The 20,539-nt window shown below is 36.3% G+C and overlaps 1 protein-coding gene across 2 annotated transcripts in view; it reads left to right on the top strand.

Annotated features, from left to right (window-relative positions):
- COG5 (component of oligomeric golgi complex 5) overlaps window positions 1-20,539 on the top strand; it is a 192,727-nt gene that overhangs the window by 141,533 nt on the left and 30,655 nt on the right. For both annotated transcript variants that reach the window (XM_057417852.1, XM_057417851.1), the window contains 4 exons: window positions 3,019-3,100; window positions 5,384-5,588; window positions 6,565-6,726; window positions 8,189-8,288. In XM_057417852.1, coding sequence (XP_057273835.1) covers window positions 3,019-3,100; window positions 5,384-5,588; window positions 6,565-6,726; window positions 8,189-8,288 — 549 coding nt within the window. The remainder of the gene's footprint in view (window positions 1-3,018; window positions 3,101-5,383; window positions 5,589-6,564; window positions 6,727-8,188; window positions 8,289-20,539) is intronic.

Below are 20,539 nucleotides of genomic sequence, written 5' to 3'. Positions count from 1 at the left end.
GGTTTACACAAAATAAAGAAATGGTTTCTGGGTTCTCATGGTTGTATGTGCTGCTTTTTACTTCGGCAGGAGTATCTAATGCTAATGCCTTGCTGTATTGCAATTTTGGTAGCTACAGTCTACCCACTTTAAATACCCCCTGGTGTATGCGTAGGCAATAGTACTCTCAAGTTCCTGCCAAAAACTCTTACATGGTCTTCTGTGTGCTATTAATCAGCATCTGTATTTCACACCCAGAGTGACTGCATCTTGACACTGGACAACATGAAATACTGTATCTTACATTATAGAAGTAGCCAGTAATGACTGTAGATGGAGTTTTTAGTTGGTCCCAAACTGGGGCATTAATATTTTTTTCCCTAAACTTTTTTGACGGAGCAGTCAGTCAGTATGAGATGTTACTTGAGTTTTCCATGTGAGAAAAGAGAGCTTTCCCCCTCTCTTTTTCCTCATACCTAATGCAGTTGGTTAGCAGAGATATGAGGGCCTTCTCTACGAAATGCTGATACAGTTAATGAGCACCATTTGCTCAGGCCAGAGGACACAAGGTAATGGGCAGAGGCTTGATTGCACAGCTCTGGCTACTATGCAGATGTTTATATGAGTGCATACATATGTATGTATGACTTTATATTATATATGTATATATATAAGTACATACAAAAGTTTTATATTTTCACAAAGACATTAAGTATTGCCACATGTATGTTACTGTTATTCGTCATCCTGTTGAATCTGACAGTTAAGATAGAAATGTTGATGTGAGGGACTACATGCATGTCTGTTTTCCAGACCCTTTAATAATTGCATTTTCTGCTGAGACTATGACAGAGGTGTAGATGGTGATTACAGTAATGAAAAAAAAGTTGTTTGAACGTGCTCTGTAAGTATTTTTCCACCTCCATTAGATTATTTAGAAATTGAATTAAATTATCATGTTGAATAGGCAAACATTGTTCCAGGTTCAGATAGAAAATATGAAAACTAATTAATTTACTCTATAGTTGATGTGAAAGGCCATTTGTTTTATAGTAATTTTCATGTTTTAAATGTGAAGCTGTGAAATGAGGAACTGAGTAATTTCACGTTTCTGCTAATTTACAAAAAATATCAAAGATATTTTATGCAGTGTTCCTTCCAAATCATTGTCTGATATTGTAATTTTACTTTGCCCATTTATGAAAATCAAGTACAATTTTGCAGAAAATACAAACATAACTATAGAATAAATTGCTTCAGTTTCTAAATCCATTAGTGTCAAAAATGTCAAAAATGAGATTCCATCATCCTAGTTTATTTTAGTATTCTATCTTATTTCTCATACGTTTTGTGAGTATGAATCCAACAGCATAAAAAGATGTTCTCTCTCGATTCTTAACACATGACCCATAAATTATATCTTTCTTTGAATATCAGTAGAGATAAGGGGTAGGATTGGTTATGAATTCCTTGTTGAATCTCAGAATTTGTAAATGAATTCTACTGGATAATCATTGTTTGTTTTTTTTTTTGCCTTCCCCCCCCTTTATTTTTAGGTGTCTCAATGTACCTTTGACAGATTTTCAGGTTTTATATCAATTCTCTAAGATGGTAGTTTTTTAATTGCTTGACCTTGAACTTGCAGTCTTACAGTTATCAGATCTTCAAGTGGAATGCAGTGGTGCCATGTTAATGAATGACATTGTGAAAACCTTCATTACTTCACTTGCCAATGGAATCAATTAGAGTGCATTTATTTTTTCCTTTTCCATCTGAAGTAGTAATTCAGTTTGGAGTAGCTGGACTTCTAGATTTGATAGCCCATCTCCTCCTCTTTGTGGTGCTGGGCAGTGCAGAAGTTGAACTGACACTGTGAAAGGGCTTGTGTTATTAACAAGAATTAGGGCTGTTTGGTTGGGGTTTCTTTGCATTTTCCTCATAGTGAAGTCACTGGCAGTACCAAAAGGAAAGCTGAGGAAATGCATCCCCCTTTGACACCTATTTCAGTGTTGAACCCTTTGCTTAACATGTTTAGATGTCAGTGTTGTGCTTTAAAACCATGAACATTGTCAGAGTGAGCCAAGTGACAGCATTAAGATCCCTAGAATTCCTGACATTTGTCATCACTGCTGCTGTTTCACGTATTCATCTGAGCACTTTTTTCTGACTATTATTAGTGATTCAGTCAAACAGGTTAGTTTGTACAGTAGGGTCAATATTACATGTATACCATGCAATGAAGAAAGCAGTTCTGTCCAGCATGAGCTTCCTCTTCCCATGAGAACACTGGATAGCCTTCCAAGTATTTGACTAGTGGGCAGGACAGGATACTCATCATCATCTCTTGTAATTTTTTTGTACCTCAGACACACCAACAGGAAGAAAGCAAGAGAGAGAAAACAATATCATGGTTTAATGCTTGAGCATAAGTGCAAGGTGATGGGGGGAGTAAGAAAACAGCCTGCCATTTCTCATATGTCCTTTTTGCGAGAACACACTACTGTGTTTCCAATTCTGACAGCCAGCCCTGCTGACACAAGGTGGTAAAGAGTCAGCTGTGAGGCTCACTGTAATTTCATGTGTTCTGTGTTTTTAGAAACAGAAGACTGTTCTGTGGGAAGCAGAGCACTGGTTTCGGTCCCTGGTCGGTGTTTGCAAACATTGTAGTGGCAGTAACAGTAATTGCCAGCTTGAGAACCCCCTCAGAATATGAAGGTCACTGTAGTGCAAAGAGGTTTTCTAACACAGCTCCTGGTGTTTACTGCTTCGGTCTGCACCCGTGCCTCAAGAGAGCTGGGAGCATTTCTCTCAGACTTGAAGGAAAATATTCCATTTGAGAGAAGACTGAAGCTTTTATTTTTGTTTTCTCCAATATTTTTTTCCTAGCTTCAAACTTGAGGAAAATTTCTCAGACTTCATTTACTTTGTTTTTATTCTCAGTGATGTTGAAGAGCTTTGACTGGAAGTGTTTGCATTGTTTAAGATTCTTTGAAATGACTGTGTTTTAAAACTTTTATTTCTTTTGTCCCCTGCCCTCAGGATGGCCAGTCCGATATTTTGTACAAATTTTGGACTGCAGTAACTCAGACACTTTCCTGTCAGTTCCAGTCAGCAACAGACTGTAAGTATTCAGAATAAATGATTTGTACTGTGTTGGATAGTTGTTTTGCATCTCTGACTTAAGTAAGCCCTTTGCTCATTATCTCTTCCACTGGAACTGTAGCAGTGGTTCACTCAGTCTGGGATCTGTGCATTTAAAACTTGGTTTTGTAACCAAACAGGCTGATCCTCCTAAACTGTGGCTGAATTTACAGAAAAAAAAAATTAAATATTTTCTGCTTCATTAAATATTTATTCTCTAATAACAAAAGTGTATTTTTGCAATTGCATGTAGAAGTAAAAATGGCTGGAATGGTGCATTAAGATTTCCAAAGTGAATGAGTAAGAGCAGTTCTTACAGACTTTCCATGTTAAACTCAAGTAAAAATCTGATTTTGGACGTTCTTGAATACCTTTATAAATAGGAGTTGGGTTTCTTCAAAATTGGGTTCTGTCTAAATATGTATGAATGGTTGGTGGTGTGACTATACATGATATTTTGTACATATGTAATGTATAAATAGCAGATACAATCAAGGAATATTAAATAAAAATAACAGGTAAGCATATAAACTATTCTGGTACATGCTAATGCAATATGCAGTTGGGTCAAAGGTGAGTTTGGTGCTTTCATGAATACATCTTTCATGTTTGTATACAGTGTCTAAAGTTAATTCTTTGCACACACAGATAAAATGCATGAGATGTGCATTTATCTTTGTGATCTCAGCTATTGCATTGGCCCTTGAGAGTTTGGTCCTTCCACGCTTTATAGCAGCAATATAATCTTGAGGAACTATCAGGTTGATTCCTGTTCCTTGGTTGCTAAGTAACTACATGATCCCAAAAGAAAATGTATTCATCTTGTGTTAAAACATATTAATTTTACTGTTTGCCTTAAACATTACTTAAACCACAGTATGTACATAACCCAGGATTATGTTCAAACCGAATGTGTGCTACCTGTTTTCAGCACTCAGTTTTAAGATTGCAAAATTGTGACATCAGTTAATGGGATCAATCAACATTTCAGAAGTAAGGGAACTTACTTTTTGTCTTACATTTTGTCAGCAGTACTTTGTCTGACAGCTATTAAAAATATTTTATTACTTATGATTTTTAGTCACATTTTTTATATAAAGGTCCCAAAGGAGTGGTTGGATTTTTGAACTGTGAATGATGTTTTCACTTTGCTACAGATGAGTTTTGGGGAAACAATGCTTACAGCATTACAGACTTTTTCATTCAAGTGGCTCATCTGTATGAGACAGTTAATTTTTTAACATAAAAATTGTAAGTGATTGAATCTACCGCCATCAGTCTCGGACGTCTGGATCATATAGATTAGGAGAAGACTACACAGTTATCAGAAAAATACTCTAAAAATAGGGATTGATGGCAGTTTATAAAGTTTGATAATATTTGTGTTCTGCTTTTGTGAGGTTTGGACAGTCTTTGTGACCTAAAAGAACCATATTTGATAATAAATGTGGATCCTCCAGTATTCCAAATTAGAATATATTTCAGTTGAAAAGATAGGCAGGGTGAAATGGGGCAGATTTCCGGAAGCTGAAAAAACCTATGAATGAGTGGAACAGTGTTAATCTCCTAAAGTAATGGGAAATCCATAAAGCATGAGTGATGTTAGATCAAGATTAACAGCGGTTGCGAAAACAGTTGTACATTTTTTTTCATTTCCTCTTGCTTGTGGCAAGCCTTTCAAGGCTGAAAATAGTGCTGTTTTATCTGCTGGCTTTGTCATTATTTGACAAGTTTAGGAATTGCATTTTAGATACCTTGTTTTAAGAGGTGCGTGTAAATGCACATGCTTCCCACATCAGATTTCTGAAGACTGTGGCTCATGGAAGTTATCTTTGTTTATTTTAAATGGGTATCTTCAAAATTACACAGCCCCGCACTTTCCAGTCATCAAGCTTTTGTAAGAAACTCTCTAGATTTAAAGTGTTCTAATCACACTTGTGCCTTAAATGAGTGATAATACTAATAATTAACTTTGATACCACACGTATCACAACCATGATTAGTATCTTTATTGTACAAAGTATGTTTTCCATGTCCCATCTTTCAATTGTGGATTTTATGCTGGTGCTTTAGATGTGTACCTTCATTTGTGGTAGCTCATGCCACTTTGAAATTAATTTTTAATATTACATTATTAATATAATAGATAGGATTACACTGCATATAATTCATTTATATAAATACAAGGATACAGTTTGGTTGTATGAATCAAAAAATCAGTTTGAACTTGGCAATGCATATTGTTTACTGCTTTATTTTGCAGCCTCTACATTTTTGAAGCAAGCCTTCGAAGGAGAATACCCTAAATTACTGAGGCTTTATAATGACTTGTGGAAGCGCCTGCAACAATATAGTCAAAATATTCAGAGGAATTTTAACACAGGTGGAGCTACTGATCTCCTTACTGAATTGCAACAAATGGAAGACGATGCACAGGACATATTCATGCAAAAAACCCAAGACTATGAGTATGTATTATGAACCCTAAGGCAATAAAATCTGAAGCTTTTCACCCTGCAAGAAAACAGAATATTTGTAAGAACTTAGTGTAATTCAGGTTGTCAGAGCGGGAAAATTTTAAAGGCTTTTTTTCCCTCTTACAGTTATTGCTTTGATACTATTTTAGAGCTGTAGGATTGTCATTGGGTTATACAATTAACAGTGTTGGATTGCCTCATCTTTCACGAGGTCCCTGACTTTGAGTTAATTTTACCTTTTTGTCTCTTTGGGTGAAAAAAAGAAGCAGAATGATGAAAATTCAGTTTTGTATGTGTAGCAGTAGCTTTCTCTTAATTATACCACAGTCATTGAAGCATGGCAAATGCTCAGTTTGTTATGGTTCACAGTTATGTGTATACATTGTAGGATAAACATGATCTGAGCGATGGATATCAGAAAGATCAAACAGAAACAGGCTCATCAAGTCTATTAGAACTTCTAGACTTACGTAAGATAAAATGAATATTTTATGTGAGATTTGTATTAGCTTAAATACGTTCCTGAGCAGTCAGTGGGAGACTTAGTCACTTGAATGGAAGCAAAGTTTGTTTCATCAAACTTCTAATAATGAGGTAAAATGTTTGAGAGAGCTACTGCTTACTTTTTTCCAAAAGTAGAAATACTAAAGACTAAAACTTATTAAAGGTAAGTTTAAGAAGAGTCTTTCTGTTTGAAGCTTTCTATACACGTAAGTACTGCAGGAGGTACATTTATATTTTTTTAATAGCTATTTTATACTTTGTGTCATGTTTTTACATTACACTTACTACATGGTTCAAGTGAAAAGCAAGGTTTTACACACTGTTAAAATCTTTTCAAATGCATAAGTTTAAAGAGCAGAAAGAAAAGCCAGGTTCAAAACTGTGACATTTCTGTGGTCTGGAAAGATTCAGTGCTATTGTGTATTTTACTTTAAAATGTAATAATTCTGTCTTATACCTGCAGTCCAGAAAAGGCCTTGAAAGATTCACTGCAACAGTATGAAGCTGCTTATTTGTCAAAATCCTTATCTCGACTCTTTGACCCCATCAATCTTGTCTTCCCTCCTGGAGGTCGAAATCCTCCTTCTTCTGATGAGCTTGAAAGCATCATTAAAACTATAGCCAGGTATGCACATACAATACATTGCAAAATGTAATCTTCAGCATGTTTTTTTCTCATAAGTTACAGTTTTAGAAATGAGACTTCCTCATCAGTAAAAGGTTGATTACTCTTTAGTTTTGAAACTGGTTCTTAATTGTGGGGTCCAGGACTGCACACAGTATTCAAAGTGAGGCTGGATCAAAGCTGAATACAGCAGCATAATTACCTCTTTTTTATTACTTATAGTTTATTATAGATTTTTTTTTAATTTTGTTTTTATTGCATAACTGAATTTTTAATTTAGGTTTTACTGTTTAAGCTTATAAAACATCAGGAAGAGAAACTTAACATATATTGCAAATGTCTGGAATCTTTGTTATTCTGACTGTGTCAAAGGGAAGATGATAGTTGCTTGCCTGCAATTGATAAATACCTAATGTAAATATTCTGTTAGAGCGAAACAGCAATATTCCAGGTAGCATTTGTAAAATGAGATACTTAATTACCAGTGGTGTATTTTTTCTCGTAAGGTTTTGGTAAGGACTACTCTGTTTAATACAGTCTGAAAATGATGGGCAGTATTGACTGTTGTGAATGTGTGTGTGTTGTTAAATACTGACGCTGTACTTGTGACTGGGAGTTGCAGATGCTCAGAACATGCCTGTTGTTGTGGCTGTTGATGGCTGTTTTGCTCCTTGCAGAGCAGAAGGGAAAACAACATGAAAAGAATGAAATTTCAGCTGAGTTTTCCAGAGTGACCTTTAGCTAATGATGTTTGGGGCCCTGTGGAGTTCTCAGAGGTGATTATTCCTATGTCAAGGTGCCTAGGGTCTCTCCGGTCTTCGGAGAGGTTAATCTTATCCGTAGCAACATGATGGCCCTTGTACTTGTCTATTTTCAGGAGAGCATTTGTGAATGCAGTCCCAAATGATGGAGATGGGGGGGATGGGGTGTGGGGGGGGTGTCAGTCCATGAACAAGAAATACTAGAAGTAATTTAGAAGTCTTTTCCTTCTTCCGTTTTTTCTCTGTCATTCCTCTGGGGCCTCTGTTACTATAAAGGATTGCCTAAAACACGGCTTATTAGTCGTGTCAAGCTAAGGTGTCCCCTGGGTATTTCTGCGCAGCTCATGTAATTCCAGAGTTGAATGACTGTGTATTCACCTGTAATGTTTGAAGGCTGCTGCCAAAGCTTGAATGTAGTTAATTGCAGTCAATATTTTTGAATGGCTTACTAATAGTGATTTCATACTGAAGTGTCATTCCTAAACTTTGCTCATTTTTACTAGAATAGGAACACTGCACATAAAATTCCCAAGTGACTTGTTAAATTGTAAACTGAATTACAGTGCATAGAAAGACTTGGTTGAATGTGCTACTCTCTCTAAATTGACATGCCATGTAACTTCGTGTTCATAGCTATTTCTTTATCCATTAAATACATCACTGTTCAGTTGTTATTTAAGATTTGTAATCTTTGCTTCCAGTGAGCTGAATGTGGCTGCTGTTGATCCAGACCTCAGTTTAGCTGTGGCAAAAAATGTTGCAAAGACCATTCAGCTCTACGGTGTAAAGTCGGAGCAGCTTGTAAGTAATTTTAGATTTCTCAAAACTTTAGTTTTTCAATGTCCAATGTTCTGATTTTTGCAGATTTACAACGTAACAGTAAAACAATCTAGATAGACAAAAGCTTGGAATTGGCTTTTCATCATGTTTGGAAACATTTTCAGTTAAATTCTGCCTTCAGATAAACACAGTCTATTGAAAAGAGTAAAACTTGTCTGTATCACTCAAAATCGAATTTGCCATATGAATTTAAAAAAATCAAAACCATAGATCTTGTTAAGCAAAAATGAAACCATTCAATTCATTTTAATATTTACCAGTGTTTGATATTCCATCAGTTACATGATATCATGATATATTGTCTTTATGGTGTTAAAATCTGGACATTTTTTCCATATATTTATTTGTTGCCTTATATTTAACTGACCCTTGATTTACTTGCATCTGTCAAATGCTTCCAGTCATTTGCCATGCACTGTTATCTAGTGTTAAACTGAGTAGAGGAAGGAACCCCAAAGCCTTATCCTTTGGATAAGGATCCCCCAAAAGCCAGCGGATAGCACAGTGAATGTCACTGTCATATGCAAAAATAATTTTCATGATCAGCAATTTTTCCATTAAGTCTGTTGCAGAAATTTTAATGCTTTTTTATGAAGAGATGGAAATTAACTTTTGCAATATGCAGACTCACAACAAATGACTAACTACTTGTATTTGCAAACAAGGTTTTCATTTAAACAACATCAATTCTGAAAGTAAACTCAGACTCCAGTGACATTCATTTGCTGTATGTTTCATTTAAAGAGAGGTGCTTGCTTACAATTTTTTGTAACGATTTGCTACAAAATGTTGCAGCAATTAAGTTAGTACGGGCTCTGTTTACCTCTGAGAAACCTACTGTGCATGAATAGCTTGACAAACACTGAAATTCAGTAACACATACCTCGTTTACTGCATGTGTTCTATGAACTATATTGGGAGTCTGCAAACTGGTGTATGGAAGAGCAATGTAGGGGAAACAGTCATGAAGGCCATAAAGAATATTTAAAATAAAAATATGTGTTTACATTATTTTGCTATATGTTACGAGCATAGTGCTTAAGTTGGGTCTTCCTTTAAAGGCATTGAATCATAGCTCCATAGCTCCATAATGAAAGAAATCAGGATTTTTAGGTTGCAAGAGTCATCATGAATAAAAAATATTACACTCATGTCTCTGTTTGTCATGGAGTGTAGTGTCAAATAGTGGCATTCAGCTGGGAGAAAAAAGACACATCAGCTGTAACTGTGAAAGCACCAGGGTCTCTTGTGCTCATCATCTCTTGTTAGAGTTTGAACCTGCCCAATGGCTTGGTCAGAAGTGTACATCATTTTGTAATCAGCCAGCTGGCAAATTCTTAAGAAACCCTGAAAAAACCAAAAAGGATATGGAGAAATAAGCTGACAAATGTACGATTTGTGCCTTTGTATTAGCTGACCTTAAACTAAAGGAATGCAGGAGTAAAGAGGGAGTCTGAACTTGAATTTGGCAGCTGAAAATAAAACCAGAAACTTTGAAAAGCTGACAGGGTTAGTCAAACTGGCAGAATGACTGTGAAAGTCCTTTAGGAATATACCTGCAACTTGTAAAGCAGTATCAGCTATGTACTGCACAGCTACGTTTTAGTACTTTTTTTCTCTCCTTACTGGTATACTTGTTACAAAATTAAGACCTGGAAGGGCTCAACACAGTTGCAAGGCATGGATGTCTAGTGCAGTATTTCAAGTGCTAAAACATCATGCCTGTCTTCCACCTCGCTCTCCAGAAGGGCATGGCTCTCCCGCTTGGCACGTGTCATGCTAACACCAGCCCTGTGGCTATAATCTAGAACATTTTAACTTCTTTTTGTACCTGTTTTTTGGACAGACAGATTGAGCCTGAAATGTGTACCATAGGTAGAACAGGAGCTATGTTAGACAGCACTATTTCAGTATGTTTTAGCGGTGTAGCCAAGAATGCAATCTTAATTCAATCTTGCAATCCAGCCTGCAATGATAGCTTTTTAAAGCTGAGAAGGGTGACCATGTAACATTTCCGTTCAGATACCTAATTTCTGATGGCTGTTGTAGAGCAATGCTAAAGATGGAAATATAATTTCCTGGAGGAGATCACAATTTAGTTCTCTTCCAAATTAGAAGTAAACAATAAAATCTCAGAATTCTCAATGAAGGAAGATTGTGTAGGGGTTGCATTTAAGAGTCATTAAGGTTTTATTCTTTTTTTTAATGAGGTTGTAATATTGCAGGTAGATTTGAATGGTGAAAAAATGAAATTTGCTGTCATAAAGATGTTGACATGCTAATGTCAGGGGTTTTATTACTCAATTGCAGAACAAAAGAGATTGCAGTTCACTGAGATGTCATTGCTGTTTCTCCAGTTAGCTTTAGCTAGGACAAATATCAAGAAAGATGTTATTCAAGACGCAAAGATTTTACATGTGAGTAAAATCAGCATCTAGAAATCTGTGCATGTAGTGCTAAAGCAAAAACAAGTAAAGTAAAATGGCCTCTTCCTGTGAATCCAAAGTATGTGTTCGTGTTACTTGTGACTTCGTACACTGCTGGCTTTTGGTTTTCAGCTTTCCCCTCACCAAGAACTAGCTGTTGCTGTGCCTGAGATCTATTCTTGTATTAACCAGTTCAAATGATTTCAGGGAAGATATAAATAACCCTTAGTGAGCAGTAGATAGATATATTCAGCTGTTGGGTGAATCTTTAGCTAACTGCTTGCTGATGCTTGATGTGCTTTGGTGTATGCCATGAAGCATTCAAAATTATTGTTCTAATTTCACTCAGATGTTCTTACCATAGAGGTTGAAGGGATAATTATACATTGTGCTAAATTAAAAAAACAATATTTCTGTTAATTTAAGAGTATTATCTTTCAGCTTCACCACCCATCTTGTGCTTTGTTAGGTGGTGCTGAGGAAGGTTGCTTGGTACATTTTCTCCATTGCCATTATTATATTGTCTCTTCTTATTCACATTTTGCCTAATCGTCTTCATAGTGATTACAGACACTGCAAGATTTCAGTTTAGTTGCCATTTCTACATTCTTCTCATTCCAGAGTGGAAGAGAGATTAACAAATGTGATCGTCATGTTTTGGTTAAGAGCAAATTTTTCCTCTTCCGTGTTTGCACATTGTAATCCATCGCTTGCTTTTTAACATAACAGGGGCTTACTGAGCCAGATTTTGTTCACTAGCCACTTTTTCATACAAGTGAGGTAGCCCAGACAGAAAAGACCACTAAGCTATCTCCTTGGTTTAAGTGGTTTCCAGAGGGGTCATCCATTCCCAAATACCTAAAATTGCCTGTCTTGATTGACACATACATGTTGTTTAACTGACCACATAAGGAATATTAGCTCTTTCATCAAATGTTGACAGTAAGCACAGTGGAGGGAAGAGATTCATGAGAAACCAGTAAGCTCTGTTTCCTGAAAACAAAGAAAAGTTGAGTAATTCTGGGGTTTTTTTGAGAATCCATGCTGCTTAACAAAAGACAGGAGCTCATGGATCTGCACCCTAGAGAAATTTTTACCCATTTGTATAACTGAGAGTTAAGAAGAGGTATAAAAGAGAGCTTGCATCTCACCATCATCTTCATTAGATGCCTTTGACATGGCAGCAGTAATTGCATGGCAGGATCCTCTAGGGCAGTGGTCTCTAAACTTTTTTGGTCATGCATACCCATCTGTATAAATTTTTTGAGCATGCACTCCCTTATTTATTTATGATTTCTAAACACGTACTATTGAAGTTGTGATATTTTCTTCCTGCACCCCAGTGGATTGTCTTGCATAGTACCTGTGATGCACACACCCCACTTTGAAGACCACTGCTCTAAGGTAATTCTCTGCTGTAATCTTCCATAATAAGAAGTGAACAGATTTCGGCTGTCAATTTTTGGAAAAGATGCCTGGTTGATTGCAGAAGTCTTTCAAATTCGTGTTTGATTTTGTTCATGTGCTACTCTAAATCAGATTTCTCATTTATTTGTATAAAAATGAAAATGATAGTTACTTGTGGATTGAAAATGAGACAAAACTGTATTTCCCCGGTTAATTACCTGTAGTTTTGTCATTTACTAAAGTGAATTTTAAAGGTAATGGAAATGTATTTTTTCTCATAATTAAAAATCTCTTCGTTGCAACTTTAGAATTGTTATGTTTTGGTTTGCCTGTTAATTAGAGCTATTTCTCTTACTGATACTTAGAATTGGATGTCTTGCAGAAGGAAGTAAGGAAACATTGAGGGTTAGACATTCTGAAAGTTTATGAAAATGCATAGTTTTGCCAAAAAACAGAAAAATCAATTGCAAGATCCATTGTCCTCATAGAGATTGAAGATGGAAGAGCCCTTCCCAGCACAGGACTATTTAAAACAATATTTATTGTTGGGGTTTTTGTGGCATTCTTTCTGCTTTTATAGTGATGATTTTAGTTACCTGAATGTAAGTACTGTATGTTCTCTTACTTTTGTGCTATTTCTGCTCAGCTTGGCATGTGGGTGGATTGAAATACACTAACACACCCACCAAATGCACATAGATGAAATGTGTTGTGCCATGAATGTGAAAATGCAGCTGTTTAGAGAATATGCAATTTTACTACTTTTTGAACCTGGACACCTCTACTAGTTTCCTCTATAGAGTTACAGTCATCCTGTCAAGACTGTCACTATTAGTTGCAATCAGAGTCCCACAGCAATCCTTCATGTCTTGTGGAGGCTGTCTTGCTGCCTCCTCTGACTGATAAAGCATCACCATAAGAGACAAAGGGGCCTGGTTGTCTTTTGGCCAATAAACAAGCAAAGCATGATTTGCAGAGGCAGGTTTGTAAAAATCAATTTGCCCACTTTCTTTTCAATAGCAGGTGGGGTGATTATGCTGGCAACTTCTAGTGGATCAAATTAAAAAACATTTTTATATGTGGATATATAATGATATGATTGAGGCAAACTCAGAATCACTTTGCTGTGCTCCCAGATGGCAGGGCACATCTTAGCTTCACTTCAAGCCAGGGTGACCAGCTCAGCTTTGGAACCTTGCTGAGTATAGCACACTCATTCAGGCTGGAGTGTGAGCAGGGCAAATTCATGTCTTCTTGAAGTACAGGCAAAGCAAGAATCTGCATGGCCATATCATCCAAGGCAGATTTATCCTAAGGTTAGGGTAGATAAGGCTAAAATCAGTGGGAGCTGTGATTGCCTATAATTGGAGAGGTTCCTAAATACAGAATATTGTATTTTATGGAGTAATATGTTTCAGAGGAGTTTGTCTAAAGAAGGGATCTTTCCAACAGACAAGAGGCTGCAGGCAGATGATCTAAGGGAGATCTTTCCCACTGTCAGACTTGTAAGCAGTCATGAAGAGGAAGCACTCAGAAGATGGAGAAGGAGAATGGGTGTAATGAGGGAGGAAGGAAATAGAGATTTGGAATTTTTTTATTTTTTACTCCCTTAACTAAATGTGGTCGGACTTGTGTCATACATCTCACAGAAGCTGACGAATGAAGCGAAGGCCTGAAATACAGGCTCTGGGCGAGCTACTAATCTGTCCTTTGCTGACAGCTCATGATAGATGCTTGGCTTCTCATGAGGATTTTATCCTGGGCAGTAGCTGTGGGACTTTCTGATACCAGGTTTGCCTAGTGTAAGCCACTTGGAAGTTTTTAAGCACTATACAAAGAGCACAGGCCTTCCTGGCATTTTGAAGAATTCTTTCCTGTCCTCCTGTGCCAGGGTCTCACCACCCTCATAGTGAAGAGCTTCTTCCTAATATCTAATCTAAATCTATACTCTTTAAACATTCAAAGTTAAATTTTCAAAGTTAAATTGCTAAAGGCCCAGTAGTAGAAGGGAATCCTGAGGTTGAAGAAAAGATGTAAGTGCCTCAAAAATTAGACTCCCCACACCAAGGTTCAAATAATTGTCCCATATCCTCAAAGGGTAGAACACTGATGCACAGATGGAAGACCTCTGGTACCAGACATATCAAAAGGCAAAATGAGAGAGAATGTGCTGTTCTGATCTCATGAGCAGTGGACCACTATACACTTGGGACACAAAGAAATCTGTATGGCTTTTCTTTGGTGAATGAGGTTTTTAGATTCTGGGTTGTTTTGAGGGGAGAAATCAGCATCAGCTGAAATCAGTAATAGAAAGTAGTCAGCCTCTTTCTCACTATCCTGGATCTCAGTAGTATATTGAAATCTATTTGCATTTACTTAACAATATATCTGAGTTATGTAATGTTATACATGGTTTTAGAAAGTGTACCAGTCACAGAGTACTAGAGCATTAACATAAGAAGTAATATGCAGGTACTCTGCCAAGTACAAAAAGTTTCTTGGGAGTAACTGAGAAGTTTTGAGTTTGATATTGTTTTTCAATGCGATGGTGAAACTGGATTTCAGGTCTTGTAAAACAATTCTGAATATCTAATTGGATTAATGTTTAAATGCAAAGTGACTCTGGCATTAAAATTATATGATTAAAACTATTATACATTATTTCTAAACTTTATTTATTCTGAGGGTTTACTGAGGTCTACTTTTCAATAACTGGTACTAAATATTGTAACTGGGACTATGTTATTGTAAAGTAGTATCTGTCATAATGATGAGTAATATGTACTTGATGACAGATTTTTTTAGTGCATTATTGTTTAAAAAAGTAAATAGCAAAAAGGAGCATAAGAAGTAGAAAACCTTAACAATTCATTATTGTTTGAACCCTTCCATTGGAGTCCAATGCTGATGTATCCTCATCACTCTGTCCCCAGATGGCCTGTATTTGCTTTTAAGACAGCATATAGGTGTGGAAAGAAAAACATGTAACTGTCCTCAGAACAGTAAATGTGAGTAAATAAATGAGCTTGGTCTCATCTTGTCTGAAGGCAAATTTGTATCATTGAGGCTTGTTCTGAGTAGTGTTGGCCTCACTTCAAGGACCAACAAAGCACGTCTCTTCTAGCTGCAGAAAGGCTGTGTATTAAATTGCTTCACACTGTCACCCTGATGTTTATGCTAATGTCTGCCTCTCAGTTGAGAGTACAAGGTCAGTAAAGGTTTATGACTGACACTCAGGACTTAATTTGCCATCTTAGCTGTGAACCCTCTCAGTCTCCACCATGGGACTAACAGTACTGTCTGTGCTAGTGAGCAGCAGGTGCCAGGACAGTGCTGGGCACCATGGCCAGCATGTGCAGGGCAGCCTGCCTTGCGGCTGGCAGGGCTTCTCTTCCCCAGAGCGTGTGGCTGCCTGCCAGTGTCCTGCTGGGGACAGCCTCTGCAATATTGCCTCTCCTGAGCCATGGATGGAGATTATTTGGGAGAAGAGTTGTTGGTGCAGGCCACAAACTTGCTAATGACTGTCCTAACAGCTTAGTGGTACAGATGTCCATGTGCCAGATCCAGGAACCTTTCCCGGCGCTGTTCAATTTACTGCCATGGGTATAGCCAGTATGTGAATGAGACTGAACGAGAGCAACGTGCAAAATCTGTTCAAGAGGAAGCTTAAAATGCTGACAGATCGGGGTGATATTTTTCTTGCATCTGGAATTCATACTTTCTTATTTCAGATGTAAATAAATCTCTGTAAGGCAAAAGTTAGGAAATGCTTCTACAGGAACATTGTTTTTGGTCTTAAGATTTTTGTAGATTGCCAGAGCTTCAAAGGATATGCTTTTCTAAACACGTTTTTCTGTCTGTAACGCTTGTCAGCCGTACTCAACTTATTTTCAAGTAGTATTGAAAGCCTTGAAAAGAGCACAGTTGTCTGTGGTGTTGTGACTAGTCGATAACGCCAAATACTGCTGAAGGGGTGCAAGAAAACTCTTGGGTATTAAGTCTTTTCAGGAGTTCAACACTTCCCTCGGGTAGCCACATATTTCTGTGAGCCAACTCAGATGACATCTTTTTGGATGCCAGTGCAACCAACCCCTTCTGTAATTTAATATTCTATTTTTAGTGAATGTGATGGATGGAGATATAGGCTGAGGAGCATCTATCTATCTGTCATGTTCAGATATTTTTAGAGCACAGATCTTTGTAATGCTGATCAGCACCAAATGCATTACATAAGATTAGCATCAAAATATATACAATGGAAAGTCAGCTCTCTGCAGTTGTTCTTAAATTATTTTTAGTATTGCCCACAAAACTTGTATGGCTCAGTGCATTATCCTGCCATTGTGCTCTGTCTCTGCTCTGTAGGAATCGTTTTTAAAGATGATTTTCTCTTCTCTCAGACCTTTTCAATCACAGGTCTCCTTCCTGAGGCTTCAAGTAAGATTGTCAGTCCATGATACATTACAAGGATTTTGATAAAAGCTCATTTTGCACTAGGGCTGAAACTGAGACAAGTAATTCATCTCTCATTGTCCTTCAATGCAGTTTATATTTGAACTCGTGATTTGCAGGTGCAAGATTCCAAATTCTGCATTACTTACATCATCAGCTACTGTTGTGTTTTTTAACGCTGCTCGGGTGGCTTAATCTTTTGCAGTTACCCATAATGATCTTCTTAATTTTCCACTTCTAGTAGATACTCAGAGTTAATATCTCCTTATTAAATGTCTCTGGTCCCCTAGCTAGCCATTCAGAATGGGTTGGAATAGATTATTTGGGAGATTTTTTGAGTTTAAAGAGGCAAACTGTGTGAAAACAGCACATGTTCTTCTCACAACTAGAAAATTTATTTTTGTCTTTCAAATTTTCTTCAAAAAAGATTTTATCTTCTTATCCTTTGAGTATGTTTCAAAACTACTTTGTAATTACTGAGGTTTAAAATAGATCTCAACTTTCTGCACATCCATCCCGTCATCATAACGATTTGTGATATTGTGGCAGATGAGTCTTGATATTTTTCATCATTTCTTTGTGGGTTTATGGTTCATGTGATATAGTCGATAGCAAACAGTCTGCTGTTTGGTTTTGGTGTCATAGTTTTGGAAGCAGAATTCTATCATGCCATGGCTTCACAGATATTCCAGGATCTCTCTTCCTGAGATTACAATTAAATGTGCTGTGATTTTGGGTTATATTTTTACTGTTTAAAAACAACCTCTAATTTATTAATGCTTCTCCTTGCCTTGTAAACCTTGTTGCAGTAAAAAGTATGAGGAAAGAAAATGCTAGAGTGCCAGGTGGAATAGGAAGATAACAATTGATTCAGCTTAAACTCTGAGGTGAGAAAGAGACAGCATCTTTACAAGGAATTTTCATAATGTCATTTATAGAAGAAAAAGTGTCTGTCATGCTTGATCAGGGGAATGAAGATTTAAATAAGCTGTTTTCAGTGGGTTATTTAGATGATGAGCAATATGAATGGCATTTTTTTTTGTCCAGAATCTAAAAGGCTAAGTGTATTATAACTGATCCAGAGACTATATTGAAACGTCTTGGTTCAATCAGTGAAAATGTTCAGAAAAGCAAGAACGCAAGGGAAAATGAGATTTAAAAGCTAAAATGATAAATAAAAAATGATATAACAGTTGGATGAGAAGCATCAGTTCTTAGTTTTCTCTGAGTGTCATGGAGATAGGAATATTTTCTGAATCTTTTCTGGGTGGAGAGGGAGAGAGAAAAGATTTCCTGGAATTAGATTCTTCCAGTGAAGGGAAGATCCTGTTCATACACTGGAATTTTGGCACCAGATTTAAACTCAATCAAATTTGTGAGACCTGTGATAGTTTTGAATTGAAAAGCATGATGAATTCTTATTGTAATGATATAAAGTGAATTTCTGATTGCCCTTTTTACTATGTGATCTTATAAGAATTCATGTCTCAGATTAAGTGGTGTTATACTGAATTGTGGGCTTTCGTTTGTGGATGAATCACTATTCTGGACATCTTCTAACAATGAGATTTGTCTGACAGTTCCAGGGAAACGTTTCTAGTCCTCCTGTCTAAATGTCGAATGTTGTGAACTTTGGATGGAAGTATGAAACGGAATAGGCTCACAAATCATCAAGAATTGTAGTGAAATGACACTTTGGGAAAGGTTTTCTGTAAATAATGTGTCTTGTTACAATGGTGTAAGTTAGGTGAAGGATCGTATTTTCCTCACTTCTTTTGGAGATAATGTGAATTAATTGTATTATACCAGTATGTTGAAGACATGGTGTTACTGTCATTGAAAAACTTGTATCTATGCTATTTAAATGAGAGACCCCCAAAATATGAATTTGATATTTGGCACATTAAAAGAATTCATTAATAGGTATTTAAATAGAATACGTGGGAGGCTATTATATACTAAAATAATTTCAGAATAATTACTATTTCACTGTACTGTAATAAAAGCTAAAGATGGCAGTAGGTCTAATTTAAAAATAATAAGTCATTTAAGGTTTTGTAATTACTTTTTTTAATGGAAAGATCAGAGGAGTTTTGTTTAAACAGTCATTAGGAGGCTGGTTATATTGGTCAGAAAATACATAGGAATGTCTAGCTGATAAGTCACTTAAAAAAGTATTTTAACTTTAACTTTAAAAAATGGAAAAAATCTAGAGGAGAAAATTGCATTAAAAAATAACTTCATGAAACATTTTCTTCATTCTCGTGTTGTCTTTTGCTGGTTAGATCGTGACTCACATAACAAATGTGTGATTCTTTACTTTTTTTTATAAAGAGATACTGGCTAAACTCCAGAAAAAAAATCATCCAAGCATTAAAGGCTGGTTTTGAGCATGAATGTACTTCATTTTATCTTTCTGGGAAAGTGTTTAAAAGACATCTTTAGATCTAGCGTGTAATTCTACTAAGAAGTAGAAAAAGCAAGATTGCAAAAACCTGCACAGTATTTTGTTATAGTGCATTATATCTAAGTTATTTCATACCAAATTGAATTCTATGATTCAGAAATAGATTTAGTTATATATATGTTGATATGGTAATGGCTTTGGAATTTTGCAGTTTTGGATCAGCTCTTAATTAGAGCTGGACAATGTAAAGCTGTATGACCTTCTGCAGGGTAGAAGTATTCTAATCTCAGTTAATGCCTGGATATGATACAAAAAAAGGCAGATGGCAGTTAAATAAGTTAATTACATTTTTTATGTGTAGGTGAATATCACCCCATCATGTTGGACCCGTCTCATATGTCTTGGGGATGGATACCTGCTCTTCACTTCTGAAGGTGCATTCTCAGTAGTTCTCAGTAGACCAAGAGCTATTGGGATGACATATAAAATATAGTTAATCATTCAGACATTCATTTGGCAAGCATGAAAAATTCAGTACACTCTTACAGTCAGAGGTATCAGGATCAACACACATTATCCTTGAAATCTTTCTCAGACTTGGGCTAGCTGGTTAAACCTGAGTCTGAAAAACTGTCAAATACAAGGGTCATAGTTTTTGGAAGTTGAGAAATGATTCTGAGCGGTTCAGGCTTAGGATTCTCTGAGATTCCTCAAAGGAACTGGGTTAGGTGCTTTCTGATAGCAGAGTTGTTTTAAAGCATCTCAGTATTTAAGGACAATGAACCATTACTTACTTTTGATTGTTTATACAGTGCTTTTCTTCTCAGGTAATTCAAAGGTTTAGAGATCGATCTTTCGTGTTACAGAAAGACCATTTGCTGTTTTCCTTCCATTTCTTCTGATTTTGAAAATATTAAAGAAGGAAGGAAGGAAAAACAGAACGGAAATACCCCTGAGGGAGCAGTTTGACAGTTGCTGTTATTCTAGCATGAATAGTGTGACCATGATGTTTGGTCTTTTTTCTTGGTCAAGGACTTAACAGTCCCCTCAAATTTTTCTTCCCAAAATAATGGGAGCATTTGGTAAAAAATTTTGACCAAAGCTTCACCATGAAGCTCCTTTTCTACAGTACAAAATCAAAAAAAAAGAAAAAAGATATTCTGGAAGCTATAAGAATGCCCTGAGGGTGCAATATAGTGCAATATATATGGGCTTATGTACATATTAGGTTATTGCCTGAGTTCACAGCTTTCCTCATGTATTGAAATATTTCTTCTTCTTGCAAATATTACAAGTCATTCCAAATACATAAATTCTTATTTATGACTTATTCTTAAATTCTTAAATTTTAGTTGATTTTCTTTGTTTGTTTGTTTGTTGTGGGATTTTTGTGTGTTTGTTTGATTTTGGTGGTTTGGGTTTCTTTTTAAGGCAGAATATTGGTTTTATTTTATCTGCCTCAGTCAAGGACATCATTTGCCCCAACACATTCATTCAAATCCTACACTTTGAACCTCTAA

This window comes from Pezoporus wallicus, unplaced genomic scaffold (assembly GCF_028554395.1).
Source record: "Pezoporus wallicus isolate ANWC-B61680 ecotype Strahan unplaced genomic scaffold, APGP_CSIRO_Pwel_v1 contig_5542, whole genome shotgun sequence".
NCBI classification, from domain to species: domain Eukaryota; kingdom Metazoa; phylum Chordata; class Aves; order Psittaciformes; family Psittacidae; genus Pezoporus; species Pezoporus wallicus.
Note: the sequence above shows the minus strand (reverse complement) of the source record. Positions and strands in the feature narration are given on the sequence as shown.